General features: G+C 36.1%; 1 protein-coding gene across 11 annotated transcripts in view; it reads right to left on the bottom strand.

The window, feature by feature from the left end:
- The window catches only part of LOC139122533 (nuclear transcription factor Y subunit beta-like), a 52,019-nt gene that overhangs the window by 15,828 nt on the left and 18,959 nt on the right, over positions 1-17,232 (bottom strand). For 7 of the 11 annotated variants that reach the window (XM_070687999.1, XM_070688001.1, XM_070688002.1 and 4 more), the window contains 5 exons: positions 10,862-10,999; positions 10,289-10,484; positions 9,741-9,776; positions 8,685-8,789; positions 7,455-7,565 (listed from right to left, as the gene is read on the bottom strand). In XM_070687999.1, the coding sequence (XP_070544100.1) occupies positions 7,455-7,565; positions 8,685-8,789; positions 9,741-9,776; positions 10,289-10,484; positions 10,862-10,999 (586 nt within the window). Of the gene's footprint in view, positions 1-7,454; positions 7,566-8,684; positions 8,790-9,740; positions 9,777-10,288; positions 10,485-10,861; positions 11,000-14,176; positions 14,279-17,232 lie in introns of those variants that run through there. The other 4 variants (XM_070688004.1, XM_070688006.1, XM_070688005.1 and 1 more) reach the window with 2 other exon arrangements.

Below are 17,232 nucleotides of genomic sequence, written 5' to 3'. Positions count from 1 at the left end.
GGCTTTGGTCTTGGCAGACACAGACTGCTATTACTAGAACACAGGGTGCAAGTTACAAGAGAACAGACAGGTAATTGACTAGCCACACAATACAATGACACTTTTCCTAGCCAATAATTAAATAAGTCACCAGCTTTCATGTCTGGGATATCAAACTTTTTATGTGTCTTTTCAAAGAAAATGTATGTGATGTACGTGCAATTGTTAAAGGTGACACCTTAAAGGTCTGGTGAAATGCCCATGTTGCAAAATCACAGAAATACAGTTGATGGTCTATAAAACAGTTACATTCATTTCTTTTTTCGTTTAGCGCGCGTGATTATGAAATATGGCAAAAGAAAAATGCAATGTGGGCGTGTCCTCCGAGCCTCTCCAGTCGACTTTTTTCGGCTTTCCGAAATTTGCCCGACTCCGTATCTCATAACGGGAAGAAAAGTATTTCACACCTCCGTAAGCTCCCCACGGGGGGTAACTTCTAGGGTTTCCGCTTACATGATCAGACAGTGTCCTCCTTCACTATGGGAAGACGTTGTTCTTTTGGTGGCTATGACAGCGGCAAGAACATGAACGGCTCAACTGTAAACTTTTTCAGTTGAGTGTTTGAACCATAATGTGCTTGTCTCTTCTGGTTCGTACGATCGGCCACGGTCCCTCGGCTGAGCCTGCCTCGCTACTCGCTACACAGAAGGTTGGGACCGTAATGCAAATCAACTGCATGAACACCAACACTGAACGTTGTGACTGCCACTTATAAAATGCACTAGTCTACAACACGGAACGTCGGGACCGCAATGCAAATCGACAGTAACTTAAAACGTAAGCTTAAATGGGACCGTGATTAAAATGAACTACAACACGGAAGGTTGGGATCGCGATGCAAATCAGCTGCATGAACAGCAACACTGAACGTTGAGACTACCATTAAAACAAACAACAACACGGAACGTAGAGATCGCGATACAAATCATGGAGGTAGAGTCAGGTGTAGAGTCCTCCCTGATACAAAACGACAGCAACACGGAACGCGTCGTTGGGACGGCGATTAAATTGAAGAACAACGGGGAATACCGGACCACGAGGACTGGACCGCGATGCAAATCGACCGCAACATGGAATTAAAATGCACAACACAGAACATCTAGACCGCAATAAATCAACTGCAACACCGAACCTTGTTGCCTCGATTAAAATGCGTATGTCTGCTATGTATAGCAAAAGTTTCAATTCTCGTGAGCGAGCGTTCCATGATGCCTGCTGTACACTAGACAAAATGACGTCCAATTTATCGCGAGGGCTCTATTGTGTTATGTAGGTCATTTCCCCCACACTCATCATGACCTGAGTTCAATTAGTCTAGAACATTCTCAAGGTCACTGCCCTTGATGACCTCACGACCTTGAATTCAATTAGTCATGTTTGGAATGTTCTGGAAAGTTGATTAGTTGTGTAAGGGAGATAATTTTAGAACAGTAATTAGCATGTCAATAAAAGTTCTAGATTGTTCTTATATGCCTTTATAAAAGGGACGTGCACAGCTTCCAGTCAGACTTTTGGGATCGTGTCTCTTGTGTGTTACTAAACTCCAGCAGTAGTCATTCTCAAGACCTTTCAAGACCTTCACTGCCAACGCTGGATTTATACTGTGGACTTTGTGCAGTTTCAAGCCTGCAACCTAAGGACTGTTCATTCATCCGACTGACTGTTACAACTCTGAGACTGGAGCTCTGCCGTCCCAGCTGAGATAAGTAGTCTGTACACTTTTAAAGCTTGTACTCTATCCCTGACTTAGCAATTAGTTTTATTTTCGTAATAAATTTTGTTTAAACGTTAACTGCTGAGTTCACCCTTTTGTTCGTTTTCTCTGCACGTAACAAATTGGGGGCTCGTCCGGGAGACGAATATTTTGAGCCGTTTGACAACATTTTGACAGCCTTTTCAAAACTACTGTATACTGTGAACTCAGCGAAATTTAATCATGGCGGAATTTAAACCAGACGAATTTATGGATGACCTTGATCAGGACACATTTAATTCCCTCAGAAAAGACAACCTCATAACACTGGCCAATTTCCTTAAAGTAGAAGTCAAAAGATCTATGCGCAAGCGAGAAATTCAATTCAAGATTGCAAAACATTTAGTTAATTCTGGCCATTTTGAAGAGTCTGCCTTAAAGATTATGAGCCTGAGTCTTCCTTCGAACTCAAAAAATTAGAATTAGAAATTCAGGCAGATTTGGAGCTTAAAAAATTGGCATTAGAAAAAGAAAAAATACAAATGCAATACAAATGAAAGAAAAAGAATTGCAAATGGAAGAAAGACAGAAAGAAAAAGAAAGGCAGGAAAGATTAGAAATGGAAGAAAGACAGAAAGAGAGGGAATTGGAAATGAAAGAAAAAGAATTGCAAATGGAAGAAAGACAAAGGGAGAAAGAAAGAGAGGAAAAGAAAAGGAAAGAGAATTAGCAGAACACCAACTGCAGTTAGAAATGAGACGTTTAGAGCTTAGAAAGTCAGGAAAATTCTTCCCTTCAGACAATTTTGACATCACTAAGCATTTCAGGTTAGTTCCCCCTTTCCAAGAAAAGGATGTTGATAAATATTTTCTCCATTTTGAGAAAATTGCTCAGAGTCTGAATTGGCCTAAGGAGTCCTGGTCTATGCTTTTGCAGAGTGCTTTGGTGGGTAAAGCCAGAGAAATTTACATTCAGTTGTCAGTAGAGCAGGCTTCAGATTATGATTCTGTGAAGGAATTAATTCTCAAGGGTTATGAGTTGGTGCCTGAAGCTTACCGTCAGAAATTTAGGGATTGTGAGAAGGTGAAGGATCAAACTTATGTTGAATTTGCTCGAACAAAAGAACAACTGTTTGATCGTTGGTGTTCTTCTGAAAAGGTGAGTCAGAATTATGACAAATTACGACAGCTTGTTTTGATTGAGGAATTTAAAAGGTGTATTCGAAGTGACATCAAGACGTTTATCAATGAACAAAAGGCAGATATATTAGAGGTTGCTGCACGTTTGGCCGATGATTATTCATTGACCCACAAATCTTCATTTCTCAGCAAACCATCCCAGTCCTTTTCATACCGAAACAATGCAGGTAAATGTAACTCCTCCTTTTCATCCAAGAATTTTTCAAAGGAGAGTAGGAAATCAAATGACAACAGTTCACAAAATTCAAGTAACACTTCCACATCATCAGATCCCAAGTCTCAATCTCCTTCTGACAAACAGTTCGGTACACTTTCTTGTAATTATTGCAAGAAAGACGGCCATTTAATGTCAGATTGTTTCAAGTTGAAAAGAAAACGTGAAGGTCAAAGTGGTCAAAGTGGATCTAAGCCCACCGGCTTTATTTCTTCATCAACTCAATTAGAGTCTAATAATGTGTGCAACACATTTTCTGAGGTTAAACCCCTCTTATCCCCAATTAATGAGGTCAAGGTCAATTCTTCTCAAGATAGCATTATGGGTATTTTCGAGCCATTTATTCATAATGGTTTTATATCACTTTCTAGTGATTTCTCTTCCGCTACCCCTGTCAAAATTTTAAGAGATACCGGGGCTTCCCAGTCTCTTTTGTTGGCAGATACCCTGCCGTTTTCTGAAAAGTCATTTTCAGGTTCTAAAGTTCTTATTAAGGGGGTAGATTGTAATGACTACATTCCTGTTCCTCTCCATAATGTCTATTTGTCTTCGGACTTTGTTTCTGGACCTGTGACTTTAGGTATTAGGCCCTTTTTGCCTTTCGAAGGGATTCACCTTCTTCTTGGAAACGACCTTGCTGGGGACAAGGTCATTACTAATCCACTTGTGACTGATAATCCTAGTTTAGATCAGGATCCAGAGCCAATTGAACAAGAGATACCCGATTTATTTCCTTCATGTGCCATTACTCGAGCCATGTCAAAGAAAACTTCTGAGAATCAAAATACTCTCAAAAATAATGTCACAGATGTTGACTTAAATGACACCTTTCTCAGTCAGGTGTTTGACACGGAGCATTCCGTTATCCCTCGTGGATTTGAAACTTCCAGTAAAACTTCTGCTGACCAAAGTCAGACATTTTCTAGATCAAATCTCATTGCAGAACAACACAAAGACCCAGATATTTTGTCTTTGTTTGACAGGGTAGATGATGAAGGTAAAACTTCAGATAGCTCTGTTTCCTATTATACAAAGTCTGGTATTCTCATGCGTAAATGGAGACCTCCAGATGTCTTGGTTGATGACGACTGGGCTATAAAACATCAAATTGTGGTTCCAAAGCCCTATCGTGCTGAAATATTGCGCCTGGCCCATGAAACGCCCTGGGCTGGTCATTTGGGAGTAAGGAAAACTTATCATAAAATTGTCAGTCACTTTTATTGGCCTAATCTCAGGCAGGATGTAGCACATTTCTGTAAAACTTGTCACACATGTCAAATGGTAGGAAAGCCAAATCAGACCATTCCAAGGCCCCTTTACAGCCAATTCCTGCATTTCAAGAACCATTTAGTAGGATTCTAATAGACTGTGTTGGGCCCTTACCAAAAACAAGATCAGGAAATGAGTACATGCTGACAATTATGTGTACATCAACCCGGTTCCCAGAAGCCATACCACTGAGAAACATAAAGACAAAGACTATAGTGAGAGCTTTAGTCAAATTTTTCACTTTATTTGGCCTCCCTAAATGTGTCCAGTCCGATCAAGGCTCCAACTTTATGTCTGGTATTTTTCAACAAGTAATGGATCAGCTAGGCATTAAACAGTATAGGTCATCCGCCTATCATCCAGAAAGTCAGGGTGCTCTTGAGCGATTTCATCAAACTTTGAAAAACATGATTAGGACCTACTGTTTTGACACAGAGAAGCAGTGGGATGAAGGAATTCATTTTCTGCTCTTTGCTGTTAGAGAGTCAATTCAAGAGTCTCTTGGTTTTAGCCCATTTGAGCTTGTATTTGGACATACAGTCCGTGGCCCACTTAAGCTCGTTAAAGAGAAATTCCTATCAGACGATGATGATTGTCTGAATATTTTGCAATATGTGTCAGATTTTCGTACAAAACTCTCTAAAGCATGTGAATTAGTCAGAGAAAATCTTGAGTCATCTCAGCAGTCAGTGAAAATCAAATATGATAAAAGCACTTCAAAACGGAAGTTTGAACCAGGTCAAAAGTTCTTGTTCTACTTCCAATTCTGGCAAACCACTCCATGCTCGTTACTTTGGGCCATATCTAATTGATAAGAATTGAGTGATTTAAATTACATCATAATAACACCTGACAGGCGAAAACAAAAACAGCTATGTCACATAAATATGCTTAAGCCATATTTGGATAGGGATAATCCTACTATAATTCAGCCTGTCAGTACCGTCAGTTCTGGCCATTATGAAGATAGTGATACTGAAACTGACTTGAGTGAAAATACTCTAAACTCAAAGCTGGGCTCGGTCAAGCTTCAGAACTCAGAAATCCTGGAGAAGCTGGAGTCTACAAAGTTGGCACACCTCCAGCCAGAACAACAACAACAGCTGAAAGAACCAATCCATGAACATTTGTTCCAAGATGTTCCAACGAGGACAAACATCATCTACCCACAACGAAGATGTCTGCGACAGTAATCCAGTGGAACAACATCCAGACGGACTGAATCCTGCGAAAGCGGAATATCTCCAGGAGGAAGCCAAGTATTTGCCGAACAATGACTTTATCGAACTCAGTAAAATAACCGGACTTTGCCGTGCATACTTTATGCCAAATTCAGTGCCATTTCAAGTTTTCCAACAACAAATTGCAAGAAGATAGTCATGGGACATCCTGTTTGCTACTTTTCACACAAATTTAACAAATCCCAGAGAAACTACTCTACAATTGAAAAAGAGTGTTTATCTTTGATATTAGCTTTACAGCATTTTGAAGTTTATGTTACTTCTTCAAATCAGCCAATAGTGGTTTATATTGATCACAACCCTCTTGTTTTTCTGCAGAAATTTAAAGGCAAAAATCAGAGATTGCTAAGATGGAGTTTAATGTTACAGGAGTTTAATCTTGACATTAGACATATCAAAGGCAGAGACAATTTAATTGCAGACTGTCTCTCTCGTATTTAGAGTTTATTGTTGTTCACTTTCAAGAAATTTTACTTTAGAGTAAAACAAAATTTGAGTACTTAAATCCTTTCAAGATTACATTTGTAAAAGAAAGATTTTTCTTTGAAAAATTTTCTTTTTTTGAAGAGGGGTGTGTTATGTAGGTCATTTCCCCCACACTCATCATGACCTGAGTTCAATTAGTCTAGAACATTCTCAAGGTCACTGCCCTTGATGACCTCACGACCTTGAATTCAATTAGTCATGTTTGGAATGTTCTGGAAAGTTGATTAGTTGTGTAAGGGAGATAATTTTAGAACAGTAATTAGCATGTCAATAAAAGTTCTAGATTGTTCTTATATGCCTTTATAAAAGGGACGTGCACAGCTTCCAGTCAGACTTTTGGGATCGTGTCTCTTGTGTGTTACTAAACTCCAGCAGTAGTCATTCTCAAGACCTTTCAAGACCTTCACTGCCAACGCTGGATTTATACTGTGGACTTTGTGCAGTTTCAAGCCTGCAAGCCTAAGGACTGTTCATTCATCCGACTGACTGTTACAACTCTGAGACTGGAGCTCTGCCGTCCCAGCTGAGATAAGTAGTCTGTACACTTTTAAAGCTTGTACTCTATCCCTGACTTAGCAATTAGTTTTATTTTCGTAATAAATTTTGTTTAAACGTTAACTGCTGAGTTCACCCTTTGTTCGTTTTCTCTCTGCACGTAACAATTGCGTGTGAAGTTTCAATTCTCGCGAGAGCCATTTATGCATGTTGTACACTAGACTAAATGACGTCAAATCTCTCGCGAGACTTGGCTCGATTGCAAATATGTACGACGGAAGAACGCAATAATACGGAAGTAGACGCAGTTTTTGTGAATCGCCGAGAGAGAAGCGCAGATTAAACAAAAGATTAAAAAACCCATGTTTTTTCTTTATTTTACCATATTAACAAAAATCAGTTTCGCCACTGTGGCGAATTAGGATCGATTTTTTTTCGCCACTTCTGACGAACGTGGCTAATGGGCAGCACGAACACTGAGGCTGTTTTGTTAGCGGATACCGGGCAGAGATAAGGCGGCGTTGGACCGCTATTCGATGTAAATGAACACACCTGTGACGTCACAGACGGCCAACCATGATCCCCGCTGCGGGCGTGACCTGAGTGTCGCAAAATGACCCCATGAAAGCCGCGCATAGAAATATCAAAAAAATTAACACTTGCGCGTACTTTTAGGTTGCAATTCTGTTGCGAGTGTAATAGTATTGACCCCCTGGAAGATATTCAGTCACATGAACGGGACCATTTCACCAGACCTTTAAAAGTGACAGTCTTTGTATGCAATAATAAACAGCAAAATCAAATAACGTTTAACTTACAAGTTGCTCTTTTAAAGAATTGATTTCTCTGTCTTTGTCTTCCCTCTGTGAATTCCATGCCTCTTCTTTGCTTTCAAATTGTAATACTTTCAATCGTAATTCTTGGTTTTCCTGAAGATCATGAAGATGCATGAAGATGCATACAAATATGATTATTCACCCTTTCATTGCCACGGTTTGGGTGAGTAGGTTAAAGAGAAACTGAGTCTGAAATGACGTTAGAATTAAGTCTGAGTGGAAGATACTTGAAGCTTTGTCAGCTGTTTAAGTTGATCTTATTAATTTTGATTTATTTCTAGAAATGACTTTTTCTAGCACTTCTCCAGAAATGATGTTGAAACGCCCTTTGTTAAACTTGCCAACACAGCCTTTATGTATATAATATCCACTGGTATTGTTCAAAACTGAATGTTAGTCCTTATTAGAATTCAGTTATCTACGGTAACATGACACAAATGTACATACAGTACTCTGTCTTGTGTTTGGCAAGGGTAACACTTTGATATACTCTCCAGAGTAGGTGACAAAAAATGAGTTTTCCAGAACAAAGCAAAGTTGTTCCTGTAACTTGACAATCCTGATTATTAAAGCGATGTTTTAGGTGATGTTAAGACAGAAGTGGCAGTTTTTTTTATTCTCTGTAAGATTGATTGCTTGACTACATCATTTTCTGTACGTTCCTTTCATTACTTTCAATAATATGAGTTACAACTTCTTGACTGAAAAATGAATGTAACCAGGTAGTATAACAATGGCTGGTTGATGAAGGATGAGAGATGTCACTCTAATGGCAATGAAGAATGAGTCTTAATCATTGTGGAGGTGATTCTTCCATACTTTTGAGTTCACCAGCGTTATAATGGCTGAAACCTATGCTGGTAGCATACTATTTGCCTAGGTTTTTCCCAGTATATCACAAAATTTAAAGGAAGAACCGGCAGGTATATAATTAATAAAAATTTATTTAATTTGATAAAATGTGCTTGGGACTTACGAATTAAAATTTGCAAAACTTCTATTTTGGATACCCAAATTTATAAATGCAAAAGAGACAGCATATTTTCTTTGAAACAATGGATTGTTCTAAATAAGAGAAGAAGTTGAATTGACAGATTGAAAATGCAAGAATCATCTCATGTTCTAAATAATGACTCTGCAGCATCCTCTGTACAGTTGTACTTTGGAGATAAAGCAAAACTGACTTGGTAATTTGAAAAATATAACACCTACCTGATATAGGGTTTCTAGGCTGTAGCCTGGTGGGAGTTTTTTGTACGCTCCGACGGGACTTGTGGGCTCACTATGACAAGGTGTGCATAACGGACTAGATGATGACTGGAAAGACAAAACGAACATTTTAAAATCTTTGAAATTTATGAGATAAAAAAGCTGGAAAACAATAAGAGGAACTTTGTACAGGTGATCAGCGGTGTGTCATTGTCATTACATAGATAACTACTTGGTAATTTCATATATGAGGTTCAGTAGTGCCTTTCTTGAAATTGAGAGTTCCAAACTTTTGTTCAAACTTTCCTCAAGGATATTATAAAACTCTTTCTTCCATAATCAAGAATAAAAATAAGGGTCACCTTGCAAAGTTTGGGATTCAAGTAACAAATAACCTAAAATTTACAGATCTGAAATTCAACACTGTTGGTACACCTTGTGTCAACTATATGGGGATGTTGAAAATTACATTATATTATTGATTTTCACAATTCCAAGATATTGAAAACTTCATGAACTCAACAGGCTTCATGGTGAGTTCATACAAACAGAATGGTGAGTTCATACAAACAGAAGACCAGAAAAGTACTTAAAAATTGTGATTATTAAATCCATACCCAAGGCAACCATTTCAATTTTTTAACTTGCTTTGCCATTCAATACTCCACGAACAAATTTGTAAAAGGCATGACAACAATGCAGTAGTTTAGCATATTCACATCTGTTGTTAAAATAACTGTTTATGCAATATAATGAAGATCACCCATATGCATTTACACTGCATTCTTTTCTCATAATTAGCTAGCTGTTACATCTAATATTGATGTAAATGACTGCTAACTTTCATACAACATTCCAATATTGCCTTTGATGGTGCTGATTTAAATCTGAAATCGTCAAAACAGGAAAGTGATAATGAACGTATATACTGCATTAACCAATGGAGTCAAACGCACACAAAGTGAAGTACAATACTATATTCACCAGGTATTATCATCAGTGTATAGACCCAAGTATTATCACAGAAAATGAACATTTAAAAGTGACAGTAATCCATACCTTGAAAGAAGTATCAAATGGAGACATGGTTTCTGACTGTAAAGGAAACGAGGTAGGAAAGTATTACCATACCAACTTGTGAGAGAAAGTTTACCATCAAGCATTAAAGTCAGAAAGATGGAAAATTACTTGCTACCCACCACTGTTACTGAGAAAACCAATCATACAGACTGTTAGTTTACACTGCAAGCCATCACACTGGACCAGGACATTAGCTACAGTGAAATTTGATTGTAATTTCTGTATCAATGCTTACAGAGTATGTTAGTTACATGTTCTGTTGTTTAAGCAACAAACACCTGATTGCAATCACATGCCAAGTACAATGCGAAACCACCTGTTAATATTTGCAACACACAAAGTATGTATTATCAGTAAATATAAAGAAAAAAGAAACATTTGCAAAGACAATATTCTTTTCAAGCAAAAACATTCGGTGACATATGCATGACACATATGAGTTATAAACCAAACATTGGTATGCTTTGATATGCCAGAAAACTGAAAGTTGTTTGCCTTTCATTCAAGGTATTAATGCTACTACTTACACTCTGTATGACTCTCTTCAACCTCAGAAGCATTGTTTTAACACTTGTCATTTCAGTGATCATGTGACTGTATGAGTTGTAGTCTATCTCAACGGTGTCTCCATCGTCAATTGGCATGGACAACTGACGTGGCGGACGGAATGTACTTGGACTACTGTGGCTGCGCCCTCTTGTGGCCGATTGCAGATGCCTTAGCCTATTTACGAAAAGAAGTACGAGCTCAAACAGAGAGATGTGTCTTGGTTTGACTTGCATTACAGAGGAAATGCACATTGTGACTTTGCTGCCCCAGATGGTGTGCATAGTGGCCAATAACACTTAGGGTCACTCTTTGTTATGACCAATAGCATCAAGACTGACAAAATGGATCATGCTACAGTACTTCATGCATTCATTTACCAGTTTTTAAACTCTGTCAACAAAAACATGTAGTCAATGAAACATTACTGAACATTGCAAGACATGACACGCTGTTGTGACTGTACCCTTGTGAATAGGATTTTAGGATTTGGTGGGGTTTTTGTGTGGAACTCTATCAACGAGACAATTTCTGTAGCTTGAAATAAGACTTACCTCTGAGTTAGTTTATCATTTCCCATCAGTTGGTTTAACTCGTCTAGTGTGTCAACACTTGTGGTTTCTTCCTTTTTCTTCGGAACCCTTGGCAATGACCCATAACTTCCCTGCTTTTTCTTCTTCCTTAGAGAACCCCTGAAATGCACAAAGTTCACCAGAGACACTAAATATTTTTCACTCAATCCAATTTTTCAGTTTAAAAAAACCTCAACAACAACTCCAAAAATTTAACTGGAGTTTCTTTTAATGATGGTGAAAAAGTTAAATGCATTCTTGATGTAAATTTGCAAATCCTCCATCATTTTTGAAACTTACAAATGTCCTGTTTTGTGAAAAGATAAACAGCAAAGTTTGGTGTGCTAAGCAGTTATGACCATCCACAAAATTGCTTGCCTGATCTCATATGGACATTCACAACAACATATTGGGTATTCTGTTACCCAATGATTGAACCTCAATTTATTTCAAAATATTTCAAATTTTCCCATTTTATGCTTTTTTTATTGACAAACTTGAAACTTACAACATGAACAAGTAACTATTTTATGTAATGTTTGTTTTTACTAGTTAGTTTCTACATGTATCACAAACTTTACTTGCAAATTTTGATATACATGATATCAGCTGGATTCAGTCAATAAATCACCAGAAATGCTGAATTGAATTCCTGTACGTGTAAGTTGTGGTGAGATTTTTGCCACTAGAGAAAAATTGTGAATCAACTGTAATTTGTAAACTATGAGTGTTCAAAAAGTCTTCTAGACATTGAGAAGTACTCAAAATTGATTATTAAAAGCTGAGTAAAGAGTTAAGGAGTTTATGGCAATGCAAAAATTACCACTACAAATAACACAGTCATTCTTATATGTACATTATTATGGGTCAATATTGACTCAACACACATCAACCTTCAAAATTAATGGTCTGTGAGATCTGTTTCCACTTGTAATATGGGACAAAATTGATTTCCTAACATTGATTCAGACAGCAAACATCATTTTTTATTTAAAAAGATCTGGTAAATAAAGACATGCGCACATATGATGTCCATGGAACAGTGCATTGAGTGAGAACAAAACATACTACATAGACAACATCCATTAGACTTTGCAAATCAATTGACTATGAGTGCTGAATGCTGAAATAAAAATCTGTCTTGCTTGTAAAGTTACAGAGCACCAGCTTCATGACCTTTGACCTCAGGTCATATTTTCTACATTTGTCACTTTTTTAGATAAAAACATAAAATATCTAGTTTACATATTAAAAGCAACCCAAATTTTGTAAATACAATGTATCATGTGATTAATAAATATCGAGAAATTAGACATAAAATGCCAAACAAAAAAAGTGTATACCAAGCTACATGTATAGACTGTGACTTAAAACATGGGTAATACAATTCATTACCAGTTATGAGATTAATACTTAACTTACTTATAGTACATGTACAGCCTTTGAAAATTACATTTTGGAACAAAAATTTTTTTACATTTTCCTCAGATTTGTCTTTCATTTTGGCTTTTCCAATGACACCTACATGTACATATACCGGTAGATCAAGATCTGCCACAATGATGTGCATGCACTCTTTGTCCTTGAAACTTGTGATACATGTGGTTACAGAGGTTCCTCCTTGTGGGACACAGGTTCTGATAGCACATACACACATTTTGTGATTTGCAATAAATTAAAGCATCTCATTGTATTCTGGTAAATCATTATAATAACAACAGAAAAGAATTTCATATTGATATTGCCTTTGATCAACAGGGAAAATGCAAAACAAAGACATTTTGGAAGCGAGAGAGTTATACAAACCACAACAGACAACAGAGAATTTTGTCATATTTACAGTATCAATATTTTCAGGGGCTTTCAAATGTTCAATTTCTTGTTAAAATGCAACGTATGGGAAAGTTACGCTTCACCAGTATTAACAAACTTGACCTGATTGTGACATAACAACTTGGCAGGATAGGGGTTAACAAATTCATGGCAAGTCAGTTATCAAACACTCAGTCCTAAAAAAAATTGTGCAAACAGGGAAGTATGACAAATAACCATGTAGTCAAACTCATTCATATATTTCCTTGAGGAGTGATTAACACTCAAGGTCTGAAGGTTACATTGATATAAAATTTATCTTTTCCCACATCAAAGCAATTCTGCTCATACATTATTGAGTGATTTTGTTTAATTCCACGGACTACATTTTCACTCCTACTTTGAGACAATCCATGACGGTATTTTCAGCATCAAACCAAATCTGGTCTCTTAAAGAACAAACATGACATTCAAAATGGCAGTAAAATACAGCCTCTCAAGGAGCAAAATTGACCTAACGGTTTGAATTTTGAAACAATCGCATGAAATTTTGAAATTATTTTAGGTTTTAACAATGATTACGGAGTTATTTGCCCTGATGAGGGGTGTCTTAATATTTTTCTGACATGAATATTTTCAAATTTTTCAGTTTCATACACTGAACTTGTGTTGCTGTTCTAAACATGCACATCACTTCTTCAACAACTCTAAAACACAGCAAGCAGGCAAAATCTTTATAACTGTGAATTGATTATTCATATGACAAAGGGTATTTCAAAATTCCCTTTGAAAAATGTAGAATTATTCAACACAACGATCACTAGTTGTAGGAGAGTCCTGCTCTACTACTGTGGAATGATAACTCCATAGTATGAGAAGGATGTTATGGCATTTGTGTAACCTAAAAATATCAACAGGTGAGATCTCTGCAACGGAAATGCAGTAAATTTCACATCAGCATTGGGCACTTATTAAATACAAACAATGCAATTCAAGATTATCAAAACATTTGTTTCCAGTAACAATAAAGTGCCAGTAGAATCATTATGAAAAATTCAAAACACGTAGTTTATAAAGTAGTATTATGTAAGTTGAAGAATAAAATGAAATGCCATTTTCAAAGGAATGTCCTTTGTTCTGTATTTTTCTCTATAGCGATGCTGTGTTGACAGAAAAAATGAATGGTTGAAAGGTATATACTTTTTATACCACACCCATCATGTGCTAATCTATGAAAAATTGATGCCTAAACACTAACATTATCTGTATACACACATGCCGGTATACCATAACCAGACACTGTTATTGGTATAGGTGACACGGCAGTACATGATGAATAACGTAAAGCAAATATCTCCAACAGCACACTATTTTTGCAAGCTATAAAGCTACGCATTATACCTAAAACACCCAAAACATCTTTCACCAAACCAGGTTAATTCTTGCTGATAGCTGATAGAAAAAAAAGGAAAATGGTCTACATACAGACAGGGGCACTTTAGACACGGCATGGCTTTCGACGAGTAGACAGAGAATAAACCAGCTGTGACGTTCTAGCTTCCCAAACAATGACCGAATGAGGTAATGTAGGTATGCAAATTTTTTTTCATACCGTTCTATAAATAAAAAATTGAACTGCCGTGGCAAGATGAATTTTACAGGCAGTTTAAACAATTAACATGTGAAAACAAACTATGATGTTAAACCTCAAACTATGATGTTAATCTGTTTTATGTTCAGTTTGGTCAAATTCTAATTTAGAAATTTTCATCATATTAAAAGTAAAAGTATCATTATTTCTCCCATATGGAAGAGTCAAAGCAAATATTAAATGTATTAATATTCATTATGATGTTATATTTACCACTTTAAATGCCAGTTATTATATTGATAATTAGGTTGACTACATCATGGATCTTACTCCAATAATAATTAAAATTACATAAAAATGTACACTTTTATTAAATACAATTTCTGTAGCCTGGCTGTTGTGTTCAGTAGAATACCATAGTGTGATGATGGCATCAAAAATACTCTAATTAATAACATAAATAACGGGGAAAAGGTCAAGGTATCACATATTCTGGGGCACCATGGCGTGATGGTGTTAAAATCATATTTTTTGTGCATTGTATTTCCAGAAATATATACAGGTACACATAGACAAGGAAGCATTCCTTTGTAAGATTTGACGTCAATTCTGTCCTAGAAGGGTGCCATTCTGTTTTGTTGTCTTGTAACAAAAAAAGGAAGTCAATTCTTTCAATAATAAATAATGTGCAGGTCACAGAAGAATAACAATACAAGTCCCGAATTTACTGAAAAATTTTCTATTTCCTGTTTTAATGAGAATATTCACTGAAAAATTAAAATTCAAATGATGATGATTCATCTTTAAAACACGATAATTCTAACACAGTTATTACAAAGTTGATGAAAACCATCTTTGGACAATACATGTATTGCTTCAGATGAACAAGAAAGACTGTTTTGTTAGACTTGTTTTGGCAAAATTTTTCTCCAGATGAAATTTTGGAAAAATTCCAAGAAGTCAAAGAAATCGAGAAAACTGAGTATATATTTTTGTACATGGAAGATGCAATGTGGCTGAATGAATTTTTCAATATTGATGGCTTGTTTTAGCTGAACTGGATACCAGATTCCACTTTTTATGAAACAGGCAACATAGAAATGACTGGTTGGAGGAGTCATGCCATTGCAATTGTATTATATCCTACACTAAGCATTTTACAATGTCTGCTCATCCCAAACTCCATAGTAATGTGAAAGAAGAGAACTAGTTTGAATGGACAATTTACATCTATCAGTCTTACAATCACACAAAATTATAGGATAAATTCTACTTTATAGATGCGACTTTGTTATAAAGAAGTTTATATGTTAGCTTTGCATTTATACAATGCCACTTCCACAGTTCTGCAACATGTACAATTTTGTTATTTCTTTTTTGACCTTTGAACTCAACAAAAACAGATGTGTTGCTCAGACTGTGAGGACACAGCCAACTATACATAGAGAAAATCTAAATATTCATAAATGTTATTTTGATCTCTCCAGGAAAGAATCACTACCTGTTGATTTGTTGACTGTTTTGATCCAAATAGTAAAGGTCAACTGAGATTGAATTGACAAAAATAATCTACATCTTGCTTGTAATGTTTCTCATTATTATTGAAATGCGTAGGAAATATCTTGCAGTGCTATATAATATTATATACAACCAGACAAGTAAATTGTTATATGGATTGTAGATTATTCAATCAAAACTAAAAATACATCAGCATCTTTTGGGTTTCAAGCGTTACATTCTCATAATTTTATCCACACATTGCAGTGAAAAATATTTAATTTGATATCCAATTTAAATCAAGGGAAGAATCAGGGGTATTTTTAATGAATTCTTTTTGGCCTTGTACTAAGCAAAATTTAATCAATAATCACTCAATGTCTGAATAAAATTGGCTGTCAAGCAGTATTAATCCATGGCAATTTTCCCCATTTTTTTTTCGATAACACACCTCGTAACTACATGTATGGCTCCGTGCAAACTCCATATTCTCTTAATGCAATGCAAGAGTTGATTTTTTCTCCTGAAACTGTGTAAATGCAGCACATACCAGTAGTACTTAACCACAGCTTGAAAACTGATGTGCAAATTTGGAATGCTAAACATTTGACAGTCTGAAAACATTACCTCCAATATCAAACCTAAATTCTGGGGCAGCGTGATTTTACATTTCACGTATGATAATGTAAATCATATATCACTACATATAATCAGTTTTAGTACTCTGTTAATGTAACTTCATCTATCTTCCTTTCTATCTTTCAAAACTGACCTTTTACATGTTATATTAAATCGAAGGCAAAAAATATAAATTTTACATTTAGTCATTTATCATCCTCTCATATTATTAGCAACCCTGGGCAAACAAGGAAAGACTTCAAATTGAGTACCACGGTTGTTTCCTTTGGTCCATGTACGACGAATGAAGCTTGATTATTGACCTTGTTGATAGGCTTAGCTCCTTTGATTTGAATTTGATAATGACCTAGCATGGTTATGTGTAAAGGCTTTTTCCCTGTATTTTTATAATGTGATTTGAAATCTGCCTACAGTATAAGGGTTCAGATTTTCAAATAAAGTTAAGGTTAGTGCTTTGAAATTTTGTCACAAAAGTCAAAATGCTTCCACACAAGTAGACAGGCATTGTTAATTTAGTCAGCCTAACAGTTCCTCATTTGTAATTCTGCTTACAATAAGTTATATTCTCTGTCACACACCTTCTAACTTTTACATACAATGAGATTTATTAAATCTCAAATGGTTTTATTGGCCTGTTTATGTGCAATTGCATCTCTCCAAATGTCCTTCATCAAACTATACCATAATAATACAATGTATCATACAATGTATTTCCCATGAAGTCAAACTTGTAATAAACACTCTTTAATCAGTGGTACATCACACTGGTACACACTGCTGAACAGACTACTGGGGCTATACAATAACTTAATTG

The sequence above is a fragment of the Ptychodera flava genome, chromosome 22 (assembly GCF_041260155.1).
Source record: "Ptychodera flava strain L36383 chromosome 22, AS_Pfla_20210202, whole genome shotgun sequence".
Lineage (NCBI taxonomy): Eukaryota > Metazoa > Hemichordata > Enteropneusta > Ptychoderidae > Ptychodera > Ptychodera flava.
The sequence above is the reverse complement of the archived record's forward strand: the minus strand, read 5'-3'. Positions and strand labels throughout refer to the sequence as shown.